The sequence below is a fragment of the Takifugu rubripes genome, chromosome 3 (genome assembly GCF_901000725.2).
Source record: "Takifugu rubripes chromosome 3, fTakRub1.2, whole genome shotgun sequence".
Lineage (NCBI taxonomy): Eukaryota > Metazoa > Chordata > Actinopteri > Tetraodontiformes > Tetraodontidae > Takifugu > Takifugu rubripes.
Window position 1 is genome coordinate 9,583,715 of NC_042287.1, and position 15,250 is coordinate 9,598,964.

Sequence of the window (15,250 nt, forward strand, 5' to 3'; positions counted from 1 at the left end):
TATGCTATATTCTTATTACCGATGATAACAAGTCAGATTAATGTTAATTTAAAAGCTCCATGCTGCAAAATACAGCAGGTATGCTAAAAAGTCATAAAAAGAGTCAGTTTACTCCTTTTTATTGTATTGAGATTTTCAGTGTTTACCGTTTAAAGTGAAAATAAATGCTATTTACAGATCAGAAACTGCAAATTCTGTATCCATGTTTGTTATAAATACCAACGCTATATAAATGTATTCAAGAATAAATAGATTTGAAGATGAATTACAGTGAAAAGGCACTGAAATATAAGAAATTCTGCAGCCACAACAGAAGCTGAGTGGCACACATTAGGAAACACACATTAGCTTGACAAACACTTAGGGTCTCAGTTGACTCCCTTTTACTGTGGTCAGTTTATGTAGGATGTTGCCTCGTTTTCCACACTGCAGCCGTGCAGCGCCTGGTCCTCGATGCCCCGAGCATACAGGTGTAACAACTGGCCGTGAATCCTGACAAGAAGAATTCAATGGGGTTAAAAATTGCTAAATTGTTATGGTTAGTGCAACTGCTGCGAACCCACCTGCAGAAGACCTCAGTGATAGGCAGAATTTCTCCATCGCAGTTCCACACTGACACTGCGGAGGATTTACTGCAGCACAGCCCACACAGGAAGGAGTCGGGAGTTTTCTGCTTGTCTGTCATCTCCCGCCCGGACCTTTTCTCTGTCAGGTGCATCTGAGACCCGGACCTGCTTGCACTTTCAACATAGCCTCTTTCAGCTTCGCTTATCGCACTGCTGGGCTCGCCAATCTCTTCACAGTCTTCCTCCTCTTTGCTGGAGGGAACAGAGAAACGGACAGCCTTCACCCGATGGACCTCCACAAAAGGCAGGTCAAACTAAAATATAGGAAGAAAATACTGGGTCAGCCATTGTTAAACTATAAATGTGCAATAATGGTGCCACAATGCCACATGCACCCACCTGGTCCTGTGCACTTGTGTGCCTGTAGAGGTACTTGAGGAATCCCAGTGGGTTAGTATCCCACACGAGGATGAGATCCCCCGTTCCGTCTGCCAGGTGGGCAGAGGGTGAGAGGCCCAGAGGACTTCTGGGACAGGCGCAGGACATGCACGTCAGTGACACGCACCTGAATCTGCCCTCCACGCTCACCCACTCGTCTGGAAACGTAAGAGGAGAGGCGAAAAGACAAACGAGACGAACAAAAGATGTTCCTGTCAGATCTGCTTTACCCATTTTTGCAGTTTTCCCCTAAACAACACTGATTTGCACGTCGGTTTCCTTCATCCAAACAAGCATTAGTTCAGTTTACATTGTTGTGATTTTAAACAAAAAGGCAAATTCAAGTTCAACCACAGAAAGCTCAAAATGTGGTTCTCAGGTCTCAGGTGGGGCTGTACAAAAGTATGACACAGTTAAAGGAACAAGGAGGAGTGACCTGTACCCTGGTTCCTACCTGCTGAGTCACCATTGAAATGGCTGTAGTGGGATCTGGACGAGGATCCTGAATCTGGAGAATGATGGATAAGTCTCTCTGTGCTTCTGGAGCAAACGCTACACCTAAACACACACACACACACACGCACACACACACACACACACACGCACACACACACACACACACATGCACACACACACACACACATACACACACACACACATTGTGGGGCCACCGTACAACACAAGGATTTCACTATGGTTACAAATCCATGACATTCAATGCATGCAGTTGACCTTGACACCCAATCTTTTGAGTTTTAAGAACTATTTGCTGACAGCCAGAGGCAATATAAGGCCAAGGCTCTACTTTCATTAAGATCAAGTTACTTTTGAGACACTTTCCACCTCCCCTAAGGTGTGCTAAAACACTGAGATCCTGTTTCAGGTGGTGGCACTTCAATAGTTTAACTAGTGCCTGAATAAGAAGCCACTCAGTGTTTTGTCATTAAAAAAAAGAATCACTTTAAGAATTTTTCTGTCACAGTTGTGCCATTTTACCCTGAGAGGCAGCGAGTTCTGTCTCGTGGACTGGAGAGCACTGGGTCGGCTGGGATGTACTGAACTATGCCTGCATAGCTCCTGTTGCAGAGATACACCATTGTGCCTAGACAAAAGAAAGTGATTAGCACAAAAAAAAAGATGTTGTCACATTTCCGTACAACCATAGGGACAGTTTGTGGTCATCTGACTCAGCAGTTCGTACCTGAAAAATCGTACCGTAAAGGTCCCATCCAGCGATGTTTTTCACTCTCTGCCAGCACATCCCCATAAAAGCCGTAGCCGAGCAGAGACACCGAGTAACGCAAGGGGGCAGAGGCTTGATGGACTGCACACACGTCTAACGGCTGGGAGTCGCCTGCAAGGTTTTTGGGGTTTTTTAGGAGATGAGATGGATTTTGAATGCGCCACTACACAACCTACGCCTGCCAAAACCTTTGCTAATGGCTGATGTTAAAGATGAATGAATGACAAAAGTTTTCCTCACCAACGACAATGTGTAAAGCTGACGTAACGGGGTCAATCACCCCTACTGTGGCGTAACACACACAGTCTGTAGAACCTGCAATAGAGAAAGAGGAGGAATGTGCCGCGGTACCCTGTGGTTTGACCGTATCAACTAAAACAACCTGGCGTGATCATACCTGCAGGGATGATGCCAATATGAAGTGAAGAAGGCTGCAAAGTGACAGAGGGATCGTTCTCACAAATGCCTGCCTCTTGTTGGGCCCGTCCAATCAAACCGTGCAGTATTTCACTAAACATGCCATCCCCACCTACACACACCACACTGGAAAAGAGGGAAAACTGACTTGCTGGAAGAGAGGGATTTTCCAGTTGGGCTGATATTTGAGCGAAACATGTTCTTACCCATCAAAGCCAATCAGGTCTTTCTTCAGGAGGTGATCTCTGGCCTGGTTTGCCCTTTCAGTCACTAAGCAACGGACATTATGAACATTTACAAGCTGTCTGGAGGAGCATCCTCACACCTTTTGTGTCACATACCTATCACGTGAGAGCTGATACCAGCCAGCTCAAACAGAGGGGCCACCAGAGAATGGTAGATCTTCCTTCCTTTCTTTTTGCCTCCAAATGGGTTAATAAACACCAGAAGCCTGTTTGGACGCCGTGGACCTGGACAAGTGGGAGTGGTAAATGGCAGAGACTCCAACTTGCGCAACATTTAAAATCATTTTGCGCACGTGCAGCATGCAGAGCTTCATAACCTTACTGTGGGTTTTCACTGAAGTTCTTAGATTTGTTATCCACTGGTCTTTGAGAACACGACTGGGGCAACTGAACTGGGTCCGGCCCAGTCTCCATAGTAACCCATAGGTCCCCCCACTGCGGCAGCGCTTCACGTAAAACACTAGAGGTAGATGCCAAAAAGACAACCGTGTTGACTGTTGCATCCCATAACCAGATCACTGATGTCTAGTTTTAAACTTGCCAAATCACCGCATCTCACGTCATTTCAAATGGAAAAAGACGAGCAACTCTTCAAGCTGCGCTAAAACTGAACCTGATCTTGACTGTTTGAAGCCTTAGTGGTGCCTGGTGGCACGTTTCCATCACAGTGACACAGCTCTACACGGCCTGAAAGTCTATTTCCATCTTATTTGGGCACCACCTCAAAAAGAGGACCCACCTGTGAAGTCTTTGTCCGTGTCCTCCACTGACTTGTGGGGAAGAATTTCCACCCGCCCCTCCTCCACTCCAACAACCTCTGACACAGGTACTGAAACTTTAATCACACACAGACACACAGGTACCATCACTATGTTTGAGAGGTGATCTTGAAGTTTCAATGAGCAGATTTTCATATTTCCACACTGAGGTCATTCCTCATGCCTTTAAACATGTGATCAAAAGGTGTTGAATACAGTTCAAGGACAAGCCTTATAGGCTATTCTATTACAAGAGGTGTGTGAGCTGCAGTGTTGTCAGAAAGCTGACTGTTGCATGCTGGTGTTGTTTGACTTGTTCTTCACGTTTTCTTCAAACAGCTTCGGCCTTAATTAAAATGTTTTTTCCCTGTAATAATCCGAATCTAAATGTGAGGTGCAGCCCGTAAAGATGACATACGTGCTGTCCAGTTTTTATTGTCCAAGTTCGGCTACAGTTCTAAGTTCTAGGTTCTACCAGTCAATACAGTCCGAAAATGATTTGATTTTAAAGGCACCTACTTGTGTTCTTGTCCCGGTTATTCTTATCTACCTCGGTCCATTTGAAATGCCAGCCGTTCAGAACCGCCCGGTACCGTTTATTACCCACCCACAAAGTGGACTCAAGCTTCTCTGTTTCCATCTCGCTCGTCGGAGTTTCTCGGGACGCATAAACGATCACACCGGAGGAGCGTTGCGTTTCTTTATAGCATCAGGGTGGTTATCTGACATCGCCATCCCTCAACGGAGCGCTAGATTATCTGCCATGCGGCTCCTCACGTCCATGTCGGGCATAAGGAGGGTTATTAAAATGTTCCCTCGGTTACTCCCTGATGACACCTGCCTCTGTATTTGCATTTCACATCGCTGATTGGACGGCCACGTTTTGGCCAATTGTTCTTGGACGCTACAGGAATCCGACGCATTAATGATCATTTTCCATCTTTTTAAAATTGAAAATAATTATAGAAAAACTTTTCTAAAGCTTAACCCTCGATTTAGAGATTTTACCGCGTCTCCCTTCGTTTAAATGCTCACACTAAAATAAGACATGTTTATTATCTTAATAAAATCACAATTTAACAGTACTGGGTATTAAAAAAAATCAAGGCATATTCTATAAAATATGTTGAGCAGTACACAGTACAAACGACAGCGTTCCAAGAGATTTTTTAGATCCAACAAATGACATGTCGTATTGTTTTATTTTTATTTTCTGATTCAAACGTTATGCTAATTGGAATATATAATACACTCGCACTAACGTATAAAAAATAACACGTTTGTTACTTTGCTACTTGAGTTTTTCAAAATAAGTGGTGTACAGCCTTTATTATGAAAGTCCCTCGTAGACCGTGGCCGGAAGTTCCTGTCGTTGTTGAGCACGCTTCCTCCCAGCTCTTCCTGGCTAGCTAGTAGGCTTAGCCATCCCGTGTTCCTAAAGCTCTTTGACTATATAACTGAAGTTACTATGAATTAGTTTATCTGCAGTAACTTAGAAAATCAAAATATTTCCCCATTATATAATCATAAACCAACCAGCAAAATGAATATACGAAACGCAAGGGTAAGAACGCCAAAATCTTTTGACAGCCATGCCGATGTTATCATTATCGGCAGCTAAGCTAGTTACTGTTGGCTAGTGCTTAGCTTGTCTGCATACCAATGAACAGGGAATCAGCATTATGACCTCCATTTGCTGAAAGTTCATTTGTTTCTTTCTTTTACAGCCGGAAGACCTTATGAACATGCAGCATTGTAACCTGCTCTGTCTTCCAGAAAACTATCAGATGAAATATTACTTCTATCACGGATTGTCCTGGCCCCAGGTGATCTATAATGTACTTTTATTGTCATTCGCGTCTTTAAACAGTTCTTTAAGTCTCGTTGTAAATTTTCCAATATAGCTGTCGTACATTGCAGAAGATGAAAATGGAAAAATTGTGGGATACGTACTCGCAAAGATGTGAGTAAACATATTTAACCTGACAGCATTTGGCCACATACGTGTGCTGTTTTACTCTAAGCTACAATGAACCATTTCTAGGGAGGAGGATCCGGACGATGTCCCTCATGGACACATCACATCCTTGGTGAGTTTCAACTTGGTGTTATTCAGTCATCTGTTTATATCTGCAGTATTTTGGGATGATGATGATGATTCTGTTAACTATTGTGTGTCTTCAAGGCGGTGAAGCGCTCACACAGACGTCTTGGTTTGGCTCAAAAGTTGATGGACCAAGCCAGTCGTGCCATGATAGAGAATTTCAATGCCAAATATGTCTCGCTTCATGTTCGCAAAAGGTTGTTTACATTTTTGTGTGTGTTTGTACGCACAACACTGGATTTCACTTAATTTTTCTTTCTCCCATTTGCAGCAACCGAGCAGCCCTGCATCTGTACTCAAACACACTCAAATTCCAGTAAGTTCCTCTTACACGATCAGGATTTATGGGGCCGATCAGAGTTTACTAAACCAATAACCAATCACGATCCGATCACGTGAGGGAGCAATATGTCTGTTTAAATGACTTTGTTTACTGTATACACTTGTGTACTGAGTATCAAAAAAGTATTCTTAAGCATTTTTTTTGCCCTAAACTGATTGAGAATAAAAGGCCTCTTTTCACTGACCTCTAGAGGGCCTTCAAGATTGACAGTTCAAAGTTTAAGTGGGACAAACCAAAATAACTTGACATACCAATAATGGGAGCAACAACTAAGTGTAGTTAAATTACCTTTCTATTGCAAGTATACCTCAAATTCCACACCGCTGACATGTTTGGTTGTATCCAACATATTCAAGATTCAAACAGCTTTATTGTCTTTAACGTAATGACAGAGCTCAAAATCTTACACACCACAATGACCTTTAAAAAAACAACAACAACCTTTTGCTTTGTTTGAAGCATAAACGCACATCTCCTTGGTTTAAATGACATTTTTATGGCATTTGTTTTGAGGCTGTCGCTGTGTGATAGAGAATAATGTGGTTTCAAACTTCAATCATTGGCTGGCCGAGTTGTCAAAGACAATGACGTCATTGGTCGGATCAGTGAATACTACCGTTGATCCAATATAGTTGATTAGATCGGCAGAGAGCACGGCCTCTGAATTTCCAGGAAAAATCTAGCAAAATAAAATTAGATGTCATAATAGCTTAATAGCAATTGTATCTGAATTTTGGAGAATAATCAAGGTGTTGTGTTGTTCCACAGAATTAGTGAGGTAGAGCCCAAGTACTATGCAGACGGGGAGGATGCCTATGCCATGAAGAGAGACCTCGCCCACATGGCAGATGAGGTGACTTTATTTTTCAATTTCCAGGCTTCTCATAATGTCAGTAGGTCTTTGGTCCTGCTTAAGTCCAATCCCTTTGAACGTGACATGCTTTTGTGTGTGTCCCACAGCTAAGAAAACCTGGAACACGTGCATCTGGTCAGGAGGTCTCCTCTGGCCAAAGCCCATCTGGGTCTGGTGACCAGGAACGGGAGAGCGAGAGAGATAGCGGAGGGGAGAGCAAGGAGATGAGCGAAGTCAGCGAGGCAACAGAGAGCACAGACGTTAAAGATTCTTCCTCCGATTCACAATGACCTGCCAGGCGTAGACATTTTTGAATTCACCCCACAAATCCAAAACATCCAGGAGTGTATAAACAATGGTTATCTGTTCACCAAAGCTGAACATTTCTGGTACTGTAAATTTGGATTCCTCTTATTACAGCCAATAAAGAAAACGACACACTGGGAAATGAGTTTGCGGTGCCTTCATTGACTGTCAGATTTTACAGAAAGTCAAATTAACTTTCCTTCGTTATTTAAAACGACGCATTCAAATAAATCTAAAAAAGAATGTGTTTGGAGTCGCTCTTTATTGCGGAAGCATCCTGAAAAGCAGTTGAAATTGAATTTCCTCCCAATGTGGGGGGAAAAAATGTGGTTTTGGATACAAGTAAATAAGACAACTGCTGCATTGTTTCACCTAATCATATGATCCTGGTATACTTGCTGTAATCATGAGGAACAGTCGGTCTGTGATAATGCTTCCATTGATGTGAGAACGGGTGCAACAGCACCATAAAACAAACGGATGACCCTTGGACCGCTGGATGGAGCCGAGAGCTAAGGACCACATCCACTTCTACCAGGTTTTTACTTCTGCATGTCTTGGTTTAGTATTGCTGCCTTATTTTAAGACTTAGGTAATACAAAGTACTCTTATACGCTCTCTGAATCGATATTGCCAGAGATTCCACCGTCAGCTGTTTTAAACTTAAGTTCTGCCAGATCTTACAACACCAGGCCACGACTTCCCTAATTTGGTTAAATTTAACATGAAGACAGTTGCACGGCTCAACAGAAGGCCTGCGCTTCGAGGACGCTGTGCCACAAATTGGAAACGTCGTTCCAAACGTTTAACTGCATTTCACAATTTTCCATCAATAACTGCGACTTGATCAAAAGAATTACCCAATATCACTAAAGTGCTCTAAAGGTACATCGTCACGAGTTTTTTAAGCGTTCATAAAAAATTTTTAAAACAACCGCGCAGAATGGAAATCGGTGCGCTTTTTCGGACACTGCCACAAAAACGGTGCGTAAATGCAGCTGGTTTCACTTTGCAGGCTGTCTGGGTGGACAGAGGGAGGGAGGGACGAATCATTGGCAACAGCTGGTGTCTGATTGAACTGGAAACCAGTGGGGCTGAAGAGGCGGCGCCGAGCACAGCCCCCAGGAAGGATCTCGGTCTTCTCCGTTTTGTACCTCGCTGACTCAAACTGAGTGTTAAAGATATGTCTGGTGAGAAACAAAAAGAAGATAGTGAGTGTGCAACAGAGATGAGTTCCACTCCACCCACATGCATCTATGTCCAACGTGAGGGGGAGGTGAAACAGTTGATGTGCTATTAACAGGCATTATTGAGTTGTCTGAGCCCGCAGAACGCACAAGTCGAGACTGATCATCAGGTAGGATTCTCCGACTGTTTTCTTCTACTTCGTTGCTTTGGTTCATCAAATCTAATTGTATGGTTTTTAAACAGCTTAACTCTGTCACAAATATTTCCGCTTTATTTCATTTAGAATATTGCTGGCAGCAGAAACAACCGCCGGGTTCATTACGCCATAAAGTTCATACCACGTGTTTGTAAAAAGGCAACCAAGTCCTCTGCATTACTGAACCAAACAGTAACGTGAGGTTAATATCTCTCATCTTTGGGTAAATTACCAGACCACACTGGAGGTGGTGATTCACAGAAAGGAATGTAAAGATGATCAAACAACGATGACAGAATTGAATCGAATCATCACTGGGGAGGCGTTACTCTCAGGCCTAACTTTGAGCAGATCTCTTGGTAAATGTCTCAATTTTTTTTTTTTTTGAGGCTTGACTTTCGTGAAAAGGGAAGTCTTGGACCAAAGAGTGTGCAGGCAGATTGTGTTTTTTTTTTCTTCCCCTTTGTGGTGTGCATAAACTCGAATAATTCTATTCTCATTTGTCTAACATCGTCTATGTTTCTCATTCTTGATCGTATGCTTCCCTTTTATGTATTAACATACCACTGTATGGTTTTACACTTCCAGACTCTGACAGATAAATTACAAATGGTGTAATGCATGTACTTGAAGATAACAGATATATACTGGTGGTATGCTGCTGCATTTTTGCATCTGATAAAAAAGAAAATAAGATAAATGGCAGCCTTGTTATAAAGGAATCTTTGCAGAATTTTAGGCCTGGAGGTCGCCCTATTTTTAGGGCCACTGGGATGTTGCTAGAGTTCTATTTGCACCCCATGCAGTTCTGCAGTGCAGCATAGAAAACATGCCAGCGTTCATTCTAGTTTTCACTCGCTCAGCAGAGGGTGGCCGATTTGAAAAAGTGTGTTCCAGTTAGATGAATGCACAATAGGAAGTTCACACTATAGTGTGAACTTGTGCTTAAGAGTTTACAACACTTCATGCATCAAAGATCAGATTAACCTGTGTACAGAAATGGCAAGAGCGGCAGTTGCTCAATATTCTCACTTCTTTTCCCCAGATTTCCGACCCCCTCCCCCCTTGAAGAAGAAATGACTTCGCATGTAAAACTCCGGAGAGATCGCATTGGATTGATTGACTATGAGACACAAATCAAAGGTAATATCATTTACTAACAATTGTCCTTGGTTTTGACCAGTTGTCAGCATGTATGGACCTAGTGTAGTGTCTGCCTTATCACCAGCAAGTTATTTAAAGTCTCAGACTTCCTTATGCGATTCCTTTCAGAGATGCGTTGCCAGCTTGTGGACCAGCTGAAGGTATTTGACCTGCAGCTGGAGCAGAAGAGCCAGCAGCTGCAGGACCTGATGGACTACGTGCGGCGGCGGGGCGAGATCGAAAGCGAGTATGCGCGTTCCCTTGAAAAACTGGCCGACCGATTCACCTCCAGGATCAAGAGGTAAAACACGGTGTGACAGCAATACCTCGAGTCATCTTTATAAATGCTGCATGCTTAACTTGGGCTTTGGTGTGTGGTTAGGAAGGAGCCCAGCAGTAACACCGTAGCCCAGGTCTGGGTGGCTCTGCTGTCCCAGACCCGTCAAGAAAGTGGAGACCACAGTCGCCTGAGTGAGACCTGCAGCAACACACTCATTCAGCCGCTCACACAGTGCCTGGAGTACACACAGCGGCTCGCAAAGAAGGTACTGATGTCGGCGCTTTGGGGCGAGTCGGCACCTGCAGAGTGCAGTTCAACACGAGAATGCTGTCGTTTTGACTCTCATCCATGTGCTTTTCCTTGATTAAGAAATTTTGTTGTCCCTTCTAGATTTTGCCATCATAATTAATAATTTTGGTCTGTTTCCAGAGCAAAGACATTTGCATGCAGCTACAAGATGGGCTGCTGAAGGTTACCATAGAGATGCAGACTGTAAGTAAGATCAGCACCCGGAACATTGTGGACCTTTTGCACAGATACATGATGGTGCAGTGTTTGTGTGCACAGGCATGGCGGACTTATTACCAGTACCACTCAGACTATGTGTGTGCGGATGGAAAGCTGAAAGAGGCAGAGAAACAGGAAGAAAAGCAGAAGCAGAGTGCTGCTAAGAAACTGGAAAGGTTGATTGAAAAAGTAAATGAATACTCTCCATTGTTGGTTTTGCATCCCCCGGTGTAATTTTATTTTTAAATTTAATGAAATTTGTTTGTGCAGAGACAAGAAAAAGTCAAGGAGACCTACTTGAAGTCCAGCAAGGCCCGAAATGAATATCTCCTAAAATTGGGTGCATCCAATGCAACCATGAAAAATTTCTACCTCCAGGACATCTCGACTCTAATTGATGTGAGTAGGGCTTTTTGTTTCTTCTCCAGGCTTCCTTTGGTATAAATCTACCATCTAAATTGTGACTGATTAATGATTTAGCTTTGGTCTAATGGCGCGCTGTGGTTTTACTGCTGACCTCAGTGTGCAGATGTAGGGTACCACCTGTCGTTGGGGCAGGTGATGCAGGCCTACCTGTCCAGTCATTGGCGGACCCAGCAGAACCTTGGCACAGGGCTGCAACAGCTCCAAGGCACCGTGTCTGGCCTTGCCCAGTGTCGGGACAGAGATACCCTCTTGCAGGAGCATTTTAACACTTTCTGCATGCCACTGTGCTTTCCCTATCAACCCCATGATGGGGACCAGGTCTGTATTTTCTTTTTTCTAAATCTAATCTAGGAATAAGTCCGTTAATTGCGACATTGCATTATTTGTTTCCTCTTTTAGGTGTCTGAGGTCAATTTTGAGTGCGAGTTGAGTTGCGAACTGGAGACCAGATTTAAACAAATTCAAACCAGGCTGAAGGCGGTTTCCATGGAAACAGAGGAGGTCATGCATATCAGATGGCTATGAACACATCACGAGTCTTTTGAAAGAAAGGAGTGTGGGTTCATATTAAAGGTGTTCCTCCTTCCAGGCTCATAAGAACATGTTGGTGGCCCAGAGTGACTTGCTGGAGAACATCAGTGATAATGACATGGACCCCAGCGGTGGTCCGTCTCAAGAGGGCAGCACTGAGCACCTGATTAAGCCCAGTGTCGCCCGACGAAAGTTCAACCTCCAAGAAGTTGAAAGTGGCTACATCACAGTGAGCTAGTTGTTTTCCTTTTTTCCCTAATAACGATGGCATAAACACGACTTTACATCCCATCTGATTTGTTTGACAGAGAGTAAAAGAATACGTTGTGGGCAGGTCATTGGTCTCTAAACTGCAAGCCAGACATGACCAGCTAAAAGCAGCTGTGGAAAAAGGTATCACTTCTGCATTCCCAACAGTAAAAAGGTCATGAACGCTGAATGTGCTGAGTAATATTCATTCCTTTCTATCCGCTGGCTGTTTGAGAATCAACTTTTCTGCCTTTATTCCCCTTAGCTGAATCATCAAATGGAAACCACCAGAGGTACAAATGTAAATATTTTAGAGAGTTCCTGTTTTTTTTTTTTTTAAATTCTTTTTAAGATATGTGTATATATATTTATACACAGCCTGAAAGTGAAATTAAATAGAATTCTCTCCTTCTGCACCTGGTGTTTTCGTCTATACAGGCACAATGGAAAGTCTTTGTACATCAGGAAAAATTACTCAACTTCAAGTATTAAGCACAACCACAAACTTTTCTATGGAGACTTGCTGTCCTTTATTCAGGTACTGGCTGCTACTTTTGCAAGTTTTCCTTTTTTTTTTTTAATCTATATTTTTATAGTTTATTGCCATTTAGGATCCAGCTTAATGACCACTTGTGTTTTTGTTCAGGCATCAGGACAACAGATTCCAGTCGTTGTGCAAAGTTGTGTGTGCTTTATCAACCTGAATGGTAAGTGTATGAACGTGAGGACACGTTGAGGCACAATTTAAAAAGTAGATTTGACAGAATGGACACACAATCATATCTGTCTACCAGGTCTTCACCATGAAGGGATATTTCGGGTGCCAGGTTCTCAGATGGAGATCAATAACCTTAGAGATGCTTTTGAAAGAGGTAGCAGAGTACCGGTATGTGTTTGAGTCAAGCCCAGCCACCCCTGTATTTATTGGTGGGCTGTATGTTTCCCTCGTAGGAGAGGATCCCCTCTCTGAGCGTCCGTATGACCTGGATTCTGTCGCTGGAGTGTTGAAGCTCTACTTCAGAACTCTGGAAAAACCTCTCTTTCCCAGCGAGAGCAACAGCCAGCTCTTGGAGCATGCCCGTAAGTAGAGCGTTGACATGTGGAATGAGTGTGTACGGTGGGAGGTCATCTTCCTTTCATTGCCTGCTTTCCTCAGAAATTAAGGGGGAGACGGAAAGAGCAGCTCAGCTCAAAATCACCATCTCCTCCTACCCCGGGCCTGTCGTCATTGTCATGAGATACCTGTTTGCGTTTCTGCATCAGTGAGTATTTCTCCTAGTTGAAGCTTTAAATATCACTCCACCTTTGAGGCTGTCACTGAGTCGGCTCCAACTATTGGTTGAGCATTTCAAGCAAAATGGTGTGTTCTGTTTTTTAATGCGTTTTTTTTCCTAATTAACGCTGACTGCCGATTCTGTTTTACTTCCTCCAGCGTATCTCAGTACAGCGACGAGAACATGATGCAACCTTACAACCTGGCGGTGTGCTTTGGCCCCAGCCTGGTGCGAGCGGCTCAGAACGACGACGATGCCGTCACCCTGCAACCATTAATCAACGCCCTGGTAAAGAACATTATCGTGCAGCAGGAAAATATTTTCCCAAGCCAGAGTGAATTACAAGGGCCGGTGTATGAGGAATGCATGACACTGGAGCAGGCTGACAGGTAGGAGCAGCGTCTCATCCTGGCAACATGGGTGCTTCTGTGATGTAGTAATAATTCCACTTTATTGTTTGTTTGTTTGTTTTGTTTTTTTAAAGTGAGCCTGCTATTGAGGAAGCAGATGTTGAGGTTGACTACAGTCTCAAAGATGGTAAAACTTTGGACCTTTTAGCCACTTGGTTTAATGATTTATTTTTCACTTGTGCACGTGTTATTTAACTACGTCCTTGCAGAGTTGGAAACCACACATCCAACAAACAGCAGCAGCAGCAGTTCATCCACAGCAAACGCGGAGAAGAAAACCGAAGGTTCCAGAGTCAACGTTGGCTGTTCAGTCATCCAAAGCAAGTCTGCAGCTGCGCCAAAAGGGGGCAGCACTGCTGCAGGTGGAAAATTCATGCTCCAGTTTCCGCCCAGCCACCAGTACATCCCCAGACGGGTTCACAACCCTGGAAATATGGGCAGAGAGTGAGTACCAATAAAACTGAGACAAAAGTAATGAATATTTAATGAGTGTTCTGATTTATCATTTGTCTGCAGTTTTCAGGAACACTCATCTGAAGATATTCATGTAGACAAGGTTTGTCTTGGTTCTTTATATAAAAATGTGCATATGGATGATAAAGAGAACTCGTCAAAATTGTTTTGAGCAAAATTGAGGATCCTGTATTAGGAAAGTTGTTAGTTAAATTAGAATAAAGTGTTCTAGCCAGCATGATGCCATGTGATTGAATGCTGTGATTCGTGTACAAATCTATCAAGGACTGATCATATTTTGTGGATAAACAAAGTGTTTCAAAGGAAATGTGATCACAAAGAACCCTAAGATCACATGTAGTTTGACCAAAAAAGTCAAAGAAGAATAAACATGATTTATGTCAAGGTTTTGTCCCTTTTTGTATTGATAAAGGTAAATTGTTGGTAAATTGTTGTTCATTTAATGAAAAAGGGTTGGGGCTCTTCAGGGGAATGAAAGGAACATATTTACCAACATTGACTTGTCGGTTTGCAGGATGTCTGTCGTCACATGGACTCTGTTTTTAAGGAGCTCCTCGCACGCCAGTTGCTGCAGGATCCTTCCTCCACCTCCTCGTCCTTAGCAAAACCATTTCAAAAGAAATTAAAATGGGATGGACGCAGGGGGAAAGAGGATCAGGGGTCTTCAAAACAGTAGATGCACCCCTGAGGAGACAGCATGTATGGTGACTTGGGAAGGTGATACAAAAGGCAATTGATGTATAAGCTGAAGTGCTCTGACTGTTTAGAAAAGATCCTATAGGGTACAAAGTGGTGATGGATGAGTGTTTTGTTGGAATTGTGCTTCTCCCAACAGGGTAGCTCAGTAGACACAAGCCCTTATGGTAATGTTGTTTATGTGTTTGTTTTAATGAGAGCATCCTGCTGTGACTGCAGTTTAATGTGAAGTTACAAATCCACTGATTTTTAATACATTTGAGTGCCAGTATCTTTTTCTTTTGTATTTTAATATTTATCAGCAATACTTTTCAATCAGTTTTAACACATTTGTTGTCAAATGTGAAGCATCCATGAATTGAATTTCTTTCAACAAAAGAAAATATAAAATTGTATATATTGTCTGTTAGTGGGTTCTCACTCAATTCTTTCTGTTCATCTGGGACATTTGCCAAATAAATATTTTTGTCTTAACGTTTTGGTCATTCGTGATGGACATGAAAATGGATAAACCTATAAAACGGAATCATCTAGTGTTTTATTTTCTACATTAAAAGCAAAGAGTTTGACGTCATCATAAATATTAGAAATTGTTTTTAAGGA

General features: G+C 42.9%; 3 protein-coding genes across 6 annotated transcripts; 2 read left to right on the top strand and 1 right to left on the bottom strand.

Moving 5' to 3' along the window:
- Nucleotides 1-103: 103 nt before the first annotated feature.
- On the bottom strand, nucleotides 104-4,489 carry LOC101066930 (ceramide kinase-like). Its single transcript, XM_011621906.2, has 13 exons — nucleotides 4,187-4,489; nucleotides 3,649-3,744; nucleotides 3,232-3,369; nucleotides 3,006-3,134; nucleotides 2,871-2,934; nucleotides 2,645-2,790; nucleotides 2,488-2,562; nucleotides 2,206-2,358; nucleotides 2,001-2,106; nucleotides 1,459-1,562; nucleotides 966-1,162; nucleotides 564-880; nucleotides 104-492 (listed from the first exon to the last, which is right to left on the bottom strand). Exons 1-13 carry the CDS (start codon nucleotides 4,305-4,307, stop codon nucleotides 393-395), a joined length of 1,746 nt encoding a protein of 581 aa, XP_011620208.2. The 5' UTR covers nucleotides 4,308-4,489; the 3' UTR covers nucleotides 104-392.
- Nucleotides 4,490-5,032: 543 nt separating this feature from the next.
- On the top strand, nucleotides 5,033-7,415 carry LOC101064008 (N-alpha-acetyltransferase 10, NatA catalytic subunit). The gene is made up of 8 exons (XM_003963086.3): nucleotides 5,033-5,231; nucleotides 5,395-5,493; nucleotides 5,572-5,630; nucleotides 5,712-5,757; nucleotides 5,853-5,968; nucleotides 6,043-6,087; nucleotides 6,883-6,967; nucleotides 7,075-7,415. The coding sequence occupies exons 1-8, from the start codon at nucleotides 5,211-5,213 to the stop codon at nucleotides 7,255-7,257; spliced, it is 654 nt and encodes a 217-aa protein (XP_003963135.1). The 5' UTR covers nucleotides 5,033-5,210; the 3' UTR covers nucleotides 7,258-7,415.
- Nucleotides 7,416-8,301: 886 nt separating this feature from the next.
- Nucleotides 8,302-15,182, top strand: LOC101066701 (rho GTPase-activating protein 4). Of its 4 annotated transcripts, none has more exons than XM_011621903.2 (23): nucleotides 8,302-8,630; nucleotides 8,745-8,859; nucleotides 9,703-9,800; nucleotides 9,930-10,101; nucleotides 10,183-10,345; nucleotides 10,510-10,572; nucleotides 10,648-10,776; nucleotides 10,858-10,986; nucleotides 11,110-11,331; nucleotides 11,413-11,514; nucleotides 11,603-11,773; nucleotides 11,853-11,937; nucleotides 12,059-12,086; nucleotides 12,232-12,331; nucleotides 12,440-12,500; nucleotides 12,588-12,665; nucleotides 12,745-12,873; nucleotides 12,950-13,055; nucleotides 13,226-13,456; nucleotides 13,552-13,604; nucleotides 13,687-13,921; nucleotides 13,994-14,033; nucleotides 14,466-15,182. In XM_011621903.2, exons 3-23 carry the CDS (start codon nucleotides 9,734-9,736, stop codon nucleotides 14,625-14,627), a joined length of 2,526 nt encoding a protein of 841 aa, XP_011620205.2. In that variant the 5' UTR covers nucleotides 8,302-8,630; nucleotides 8,745-8,859; nucleotides 9,703-9,733; the 3' UTR covers nucleotides 14,628-15,182. The 4 variants fall into 4 exon arrangements, with proteins under 4 accessions (XP_011620205.2, XP_011620206.2, XP_003963233.3 ...); XM_011621904.2 differs by having other exon boundaries at nucleotides 8,745-8,854; XM_003963184.3 differs by lacking the exon at nucleotides 8,745-8,859.
- Nucleotides 15,183-15,250: the final 68 nt, after the last annotated feature.

Coding starts and splice junctions, on each gene's coding strand:
- LOC101064008 (XM_003963086.3), top strand. CDS start 5,211: ATGAATATACGAAACGCAAGG. Junction 5,232..5,394: donor TGAATATACGAAACGCAAGG/GTAAGAACGCCA, acceptor TTTCTTTTACAG/CCGGAAGACCTTATGAACAT. Junction 6,968..7,074: donor TCGCCCACATGGCAGATGAG/GTGACTTTATTT, acceptor TGTGTCCCACAG/CTAAGAAAACCTGGAACACG.
- LOC101066930 (XM_011621906.2), bottom strand. CDS start 4,307: ATGGAAACAGAGAAGCTTGAGTCCACTTTGTGGGTGGGTAATAAACGG. Junction 3,370..3,648: donor CACGGACAAAGACTTCACAG/GTGGGTCCTCTT, acceptor ATCTACCTCTAG/TGTTTTACGTGAAGCGCTGC. Junction 2,791..2,870: donor GACCTGATTGGCTTTGATGG/GTAAGAACATGT, acceptor CCTCTTTTCCAG/TGTGGTGTGTGTAGGTGGGG.
- LOC101066701 (XM_011621903.2), top strand. CDS start 9,734: ATGACTTCGCATGTAAAACTCCGGAGAGATCGCATTGGATTGATTGAC. Junction 12,501..12,587: donor GTGCTTTATCAACCTGAATG/GTAAGTGTATGA, acceptor TCTGTCTACCAG/GTCTTCACCATGAAGGGATA. Junction 13,056..13,225: donor CTGTTTGCGTTTCTGCATCA/GTGAGTATTTCT, acceptor TACTTCCTCCAG/CGTATCTCAGTACAGCGACG.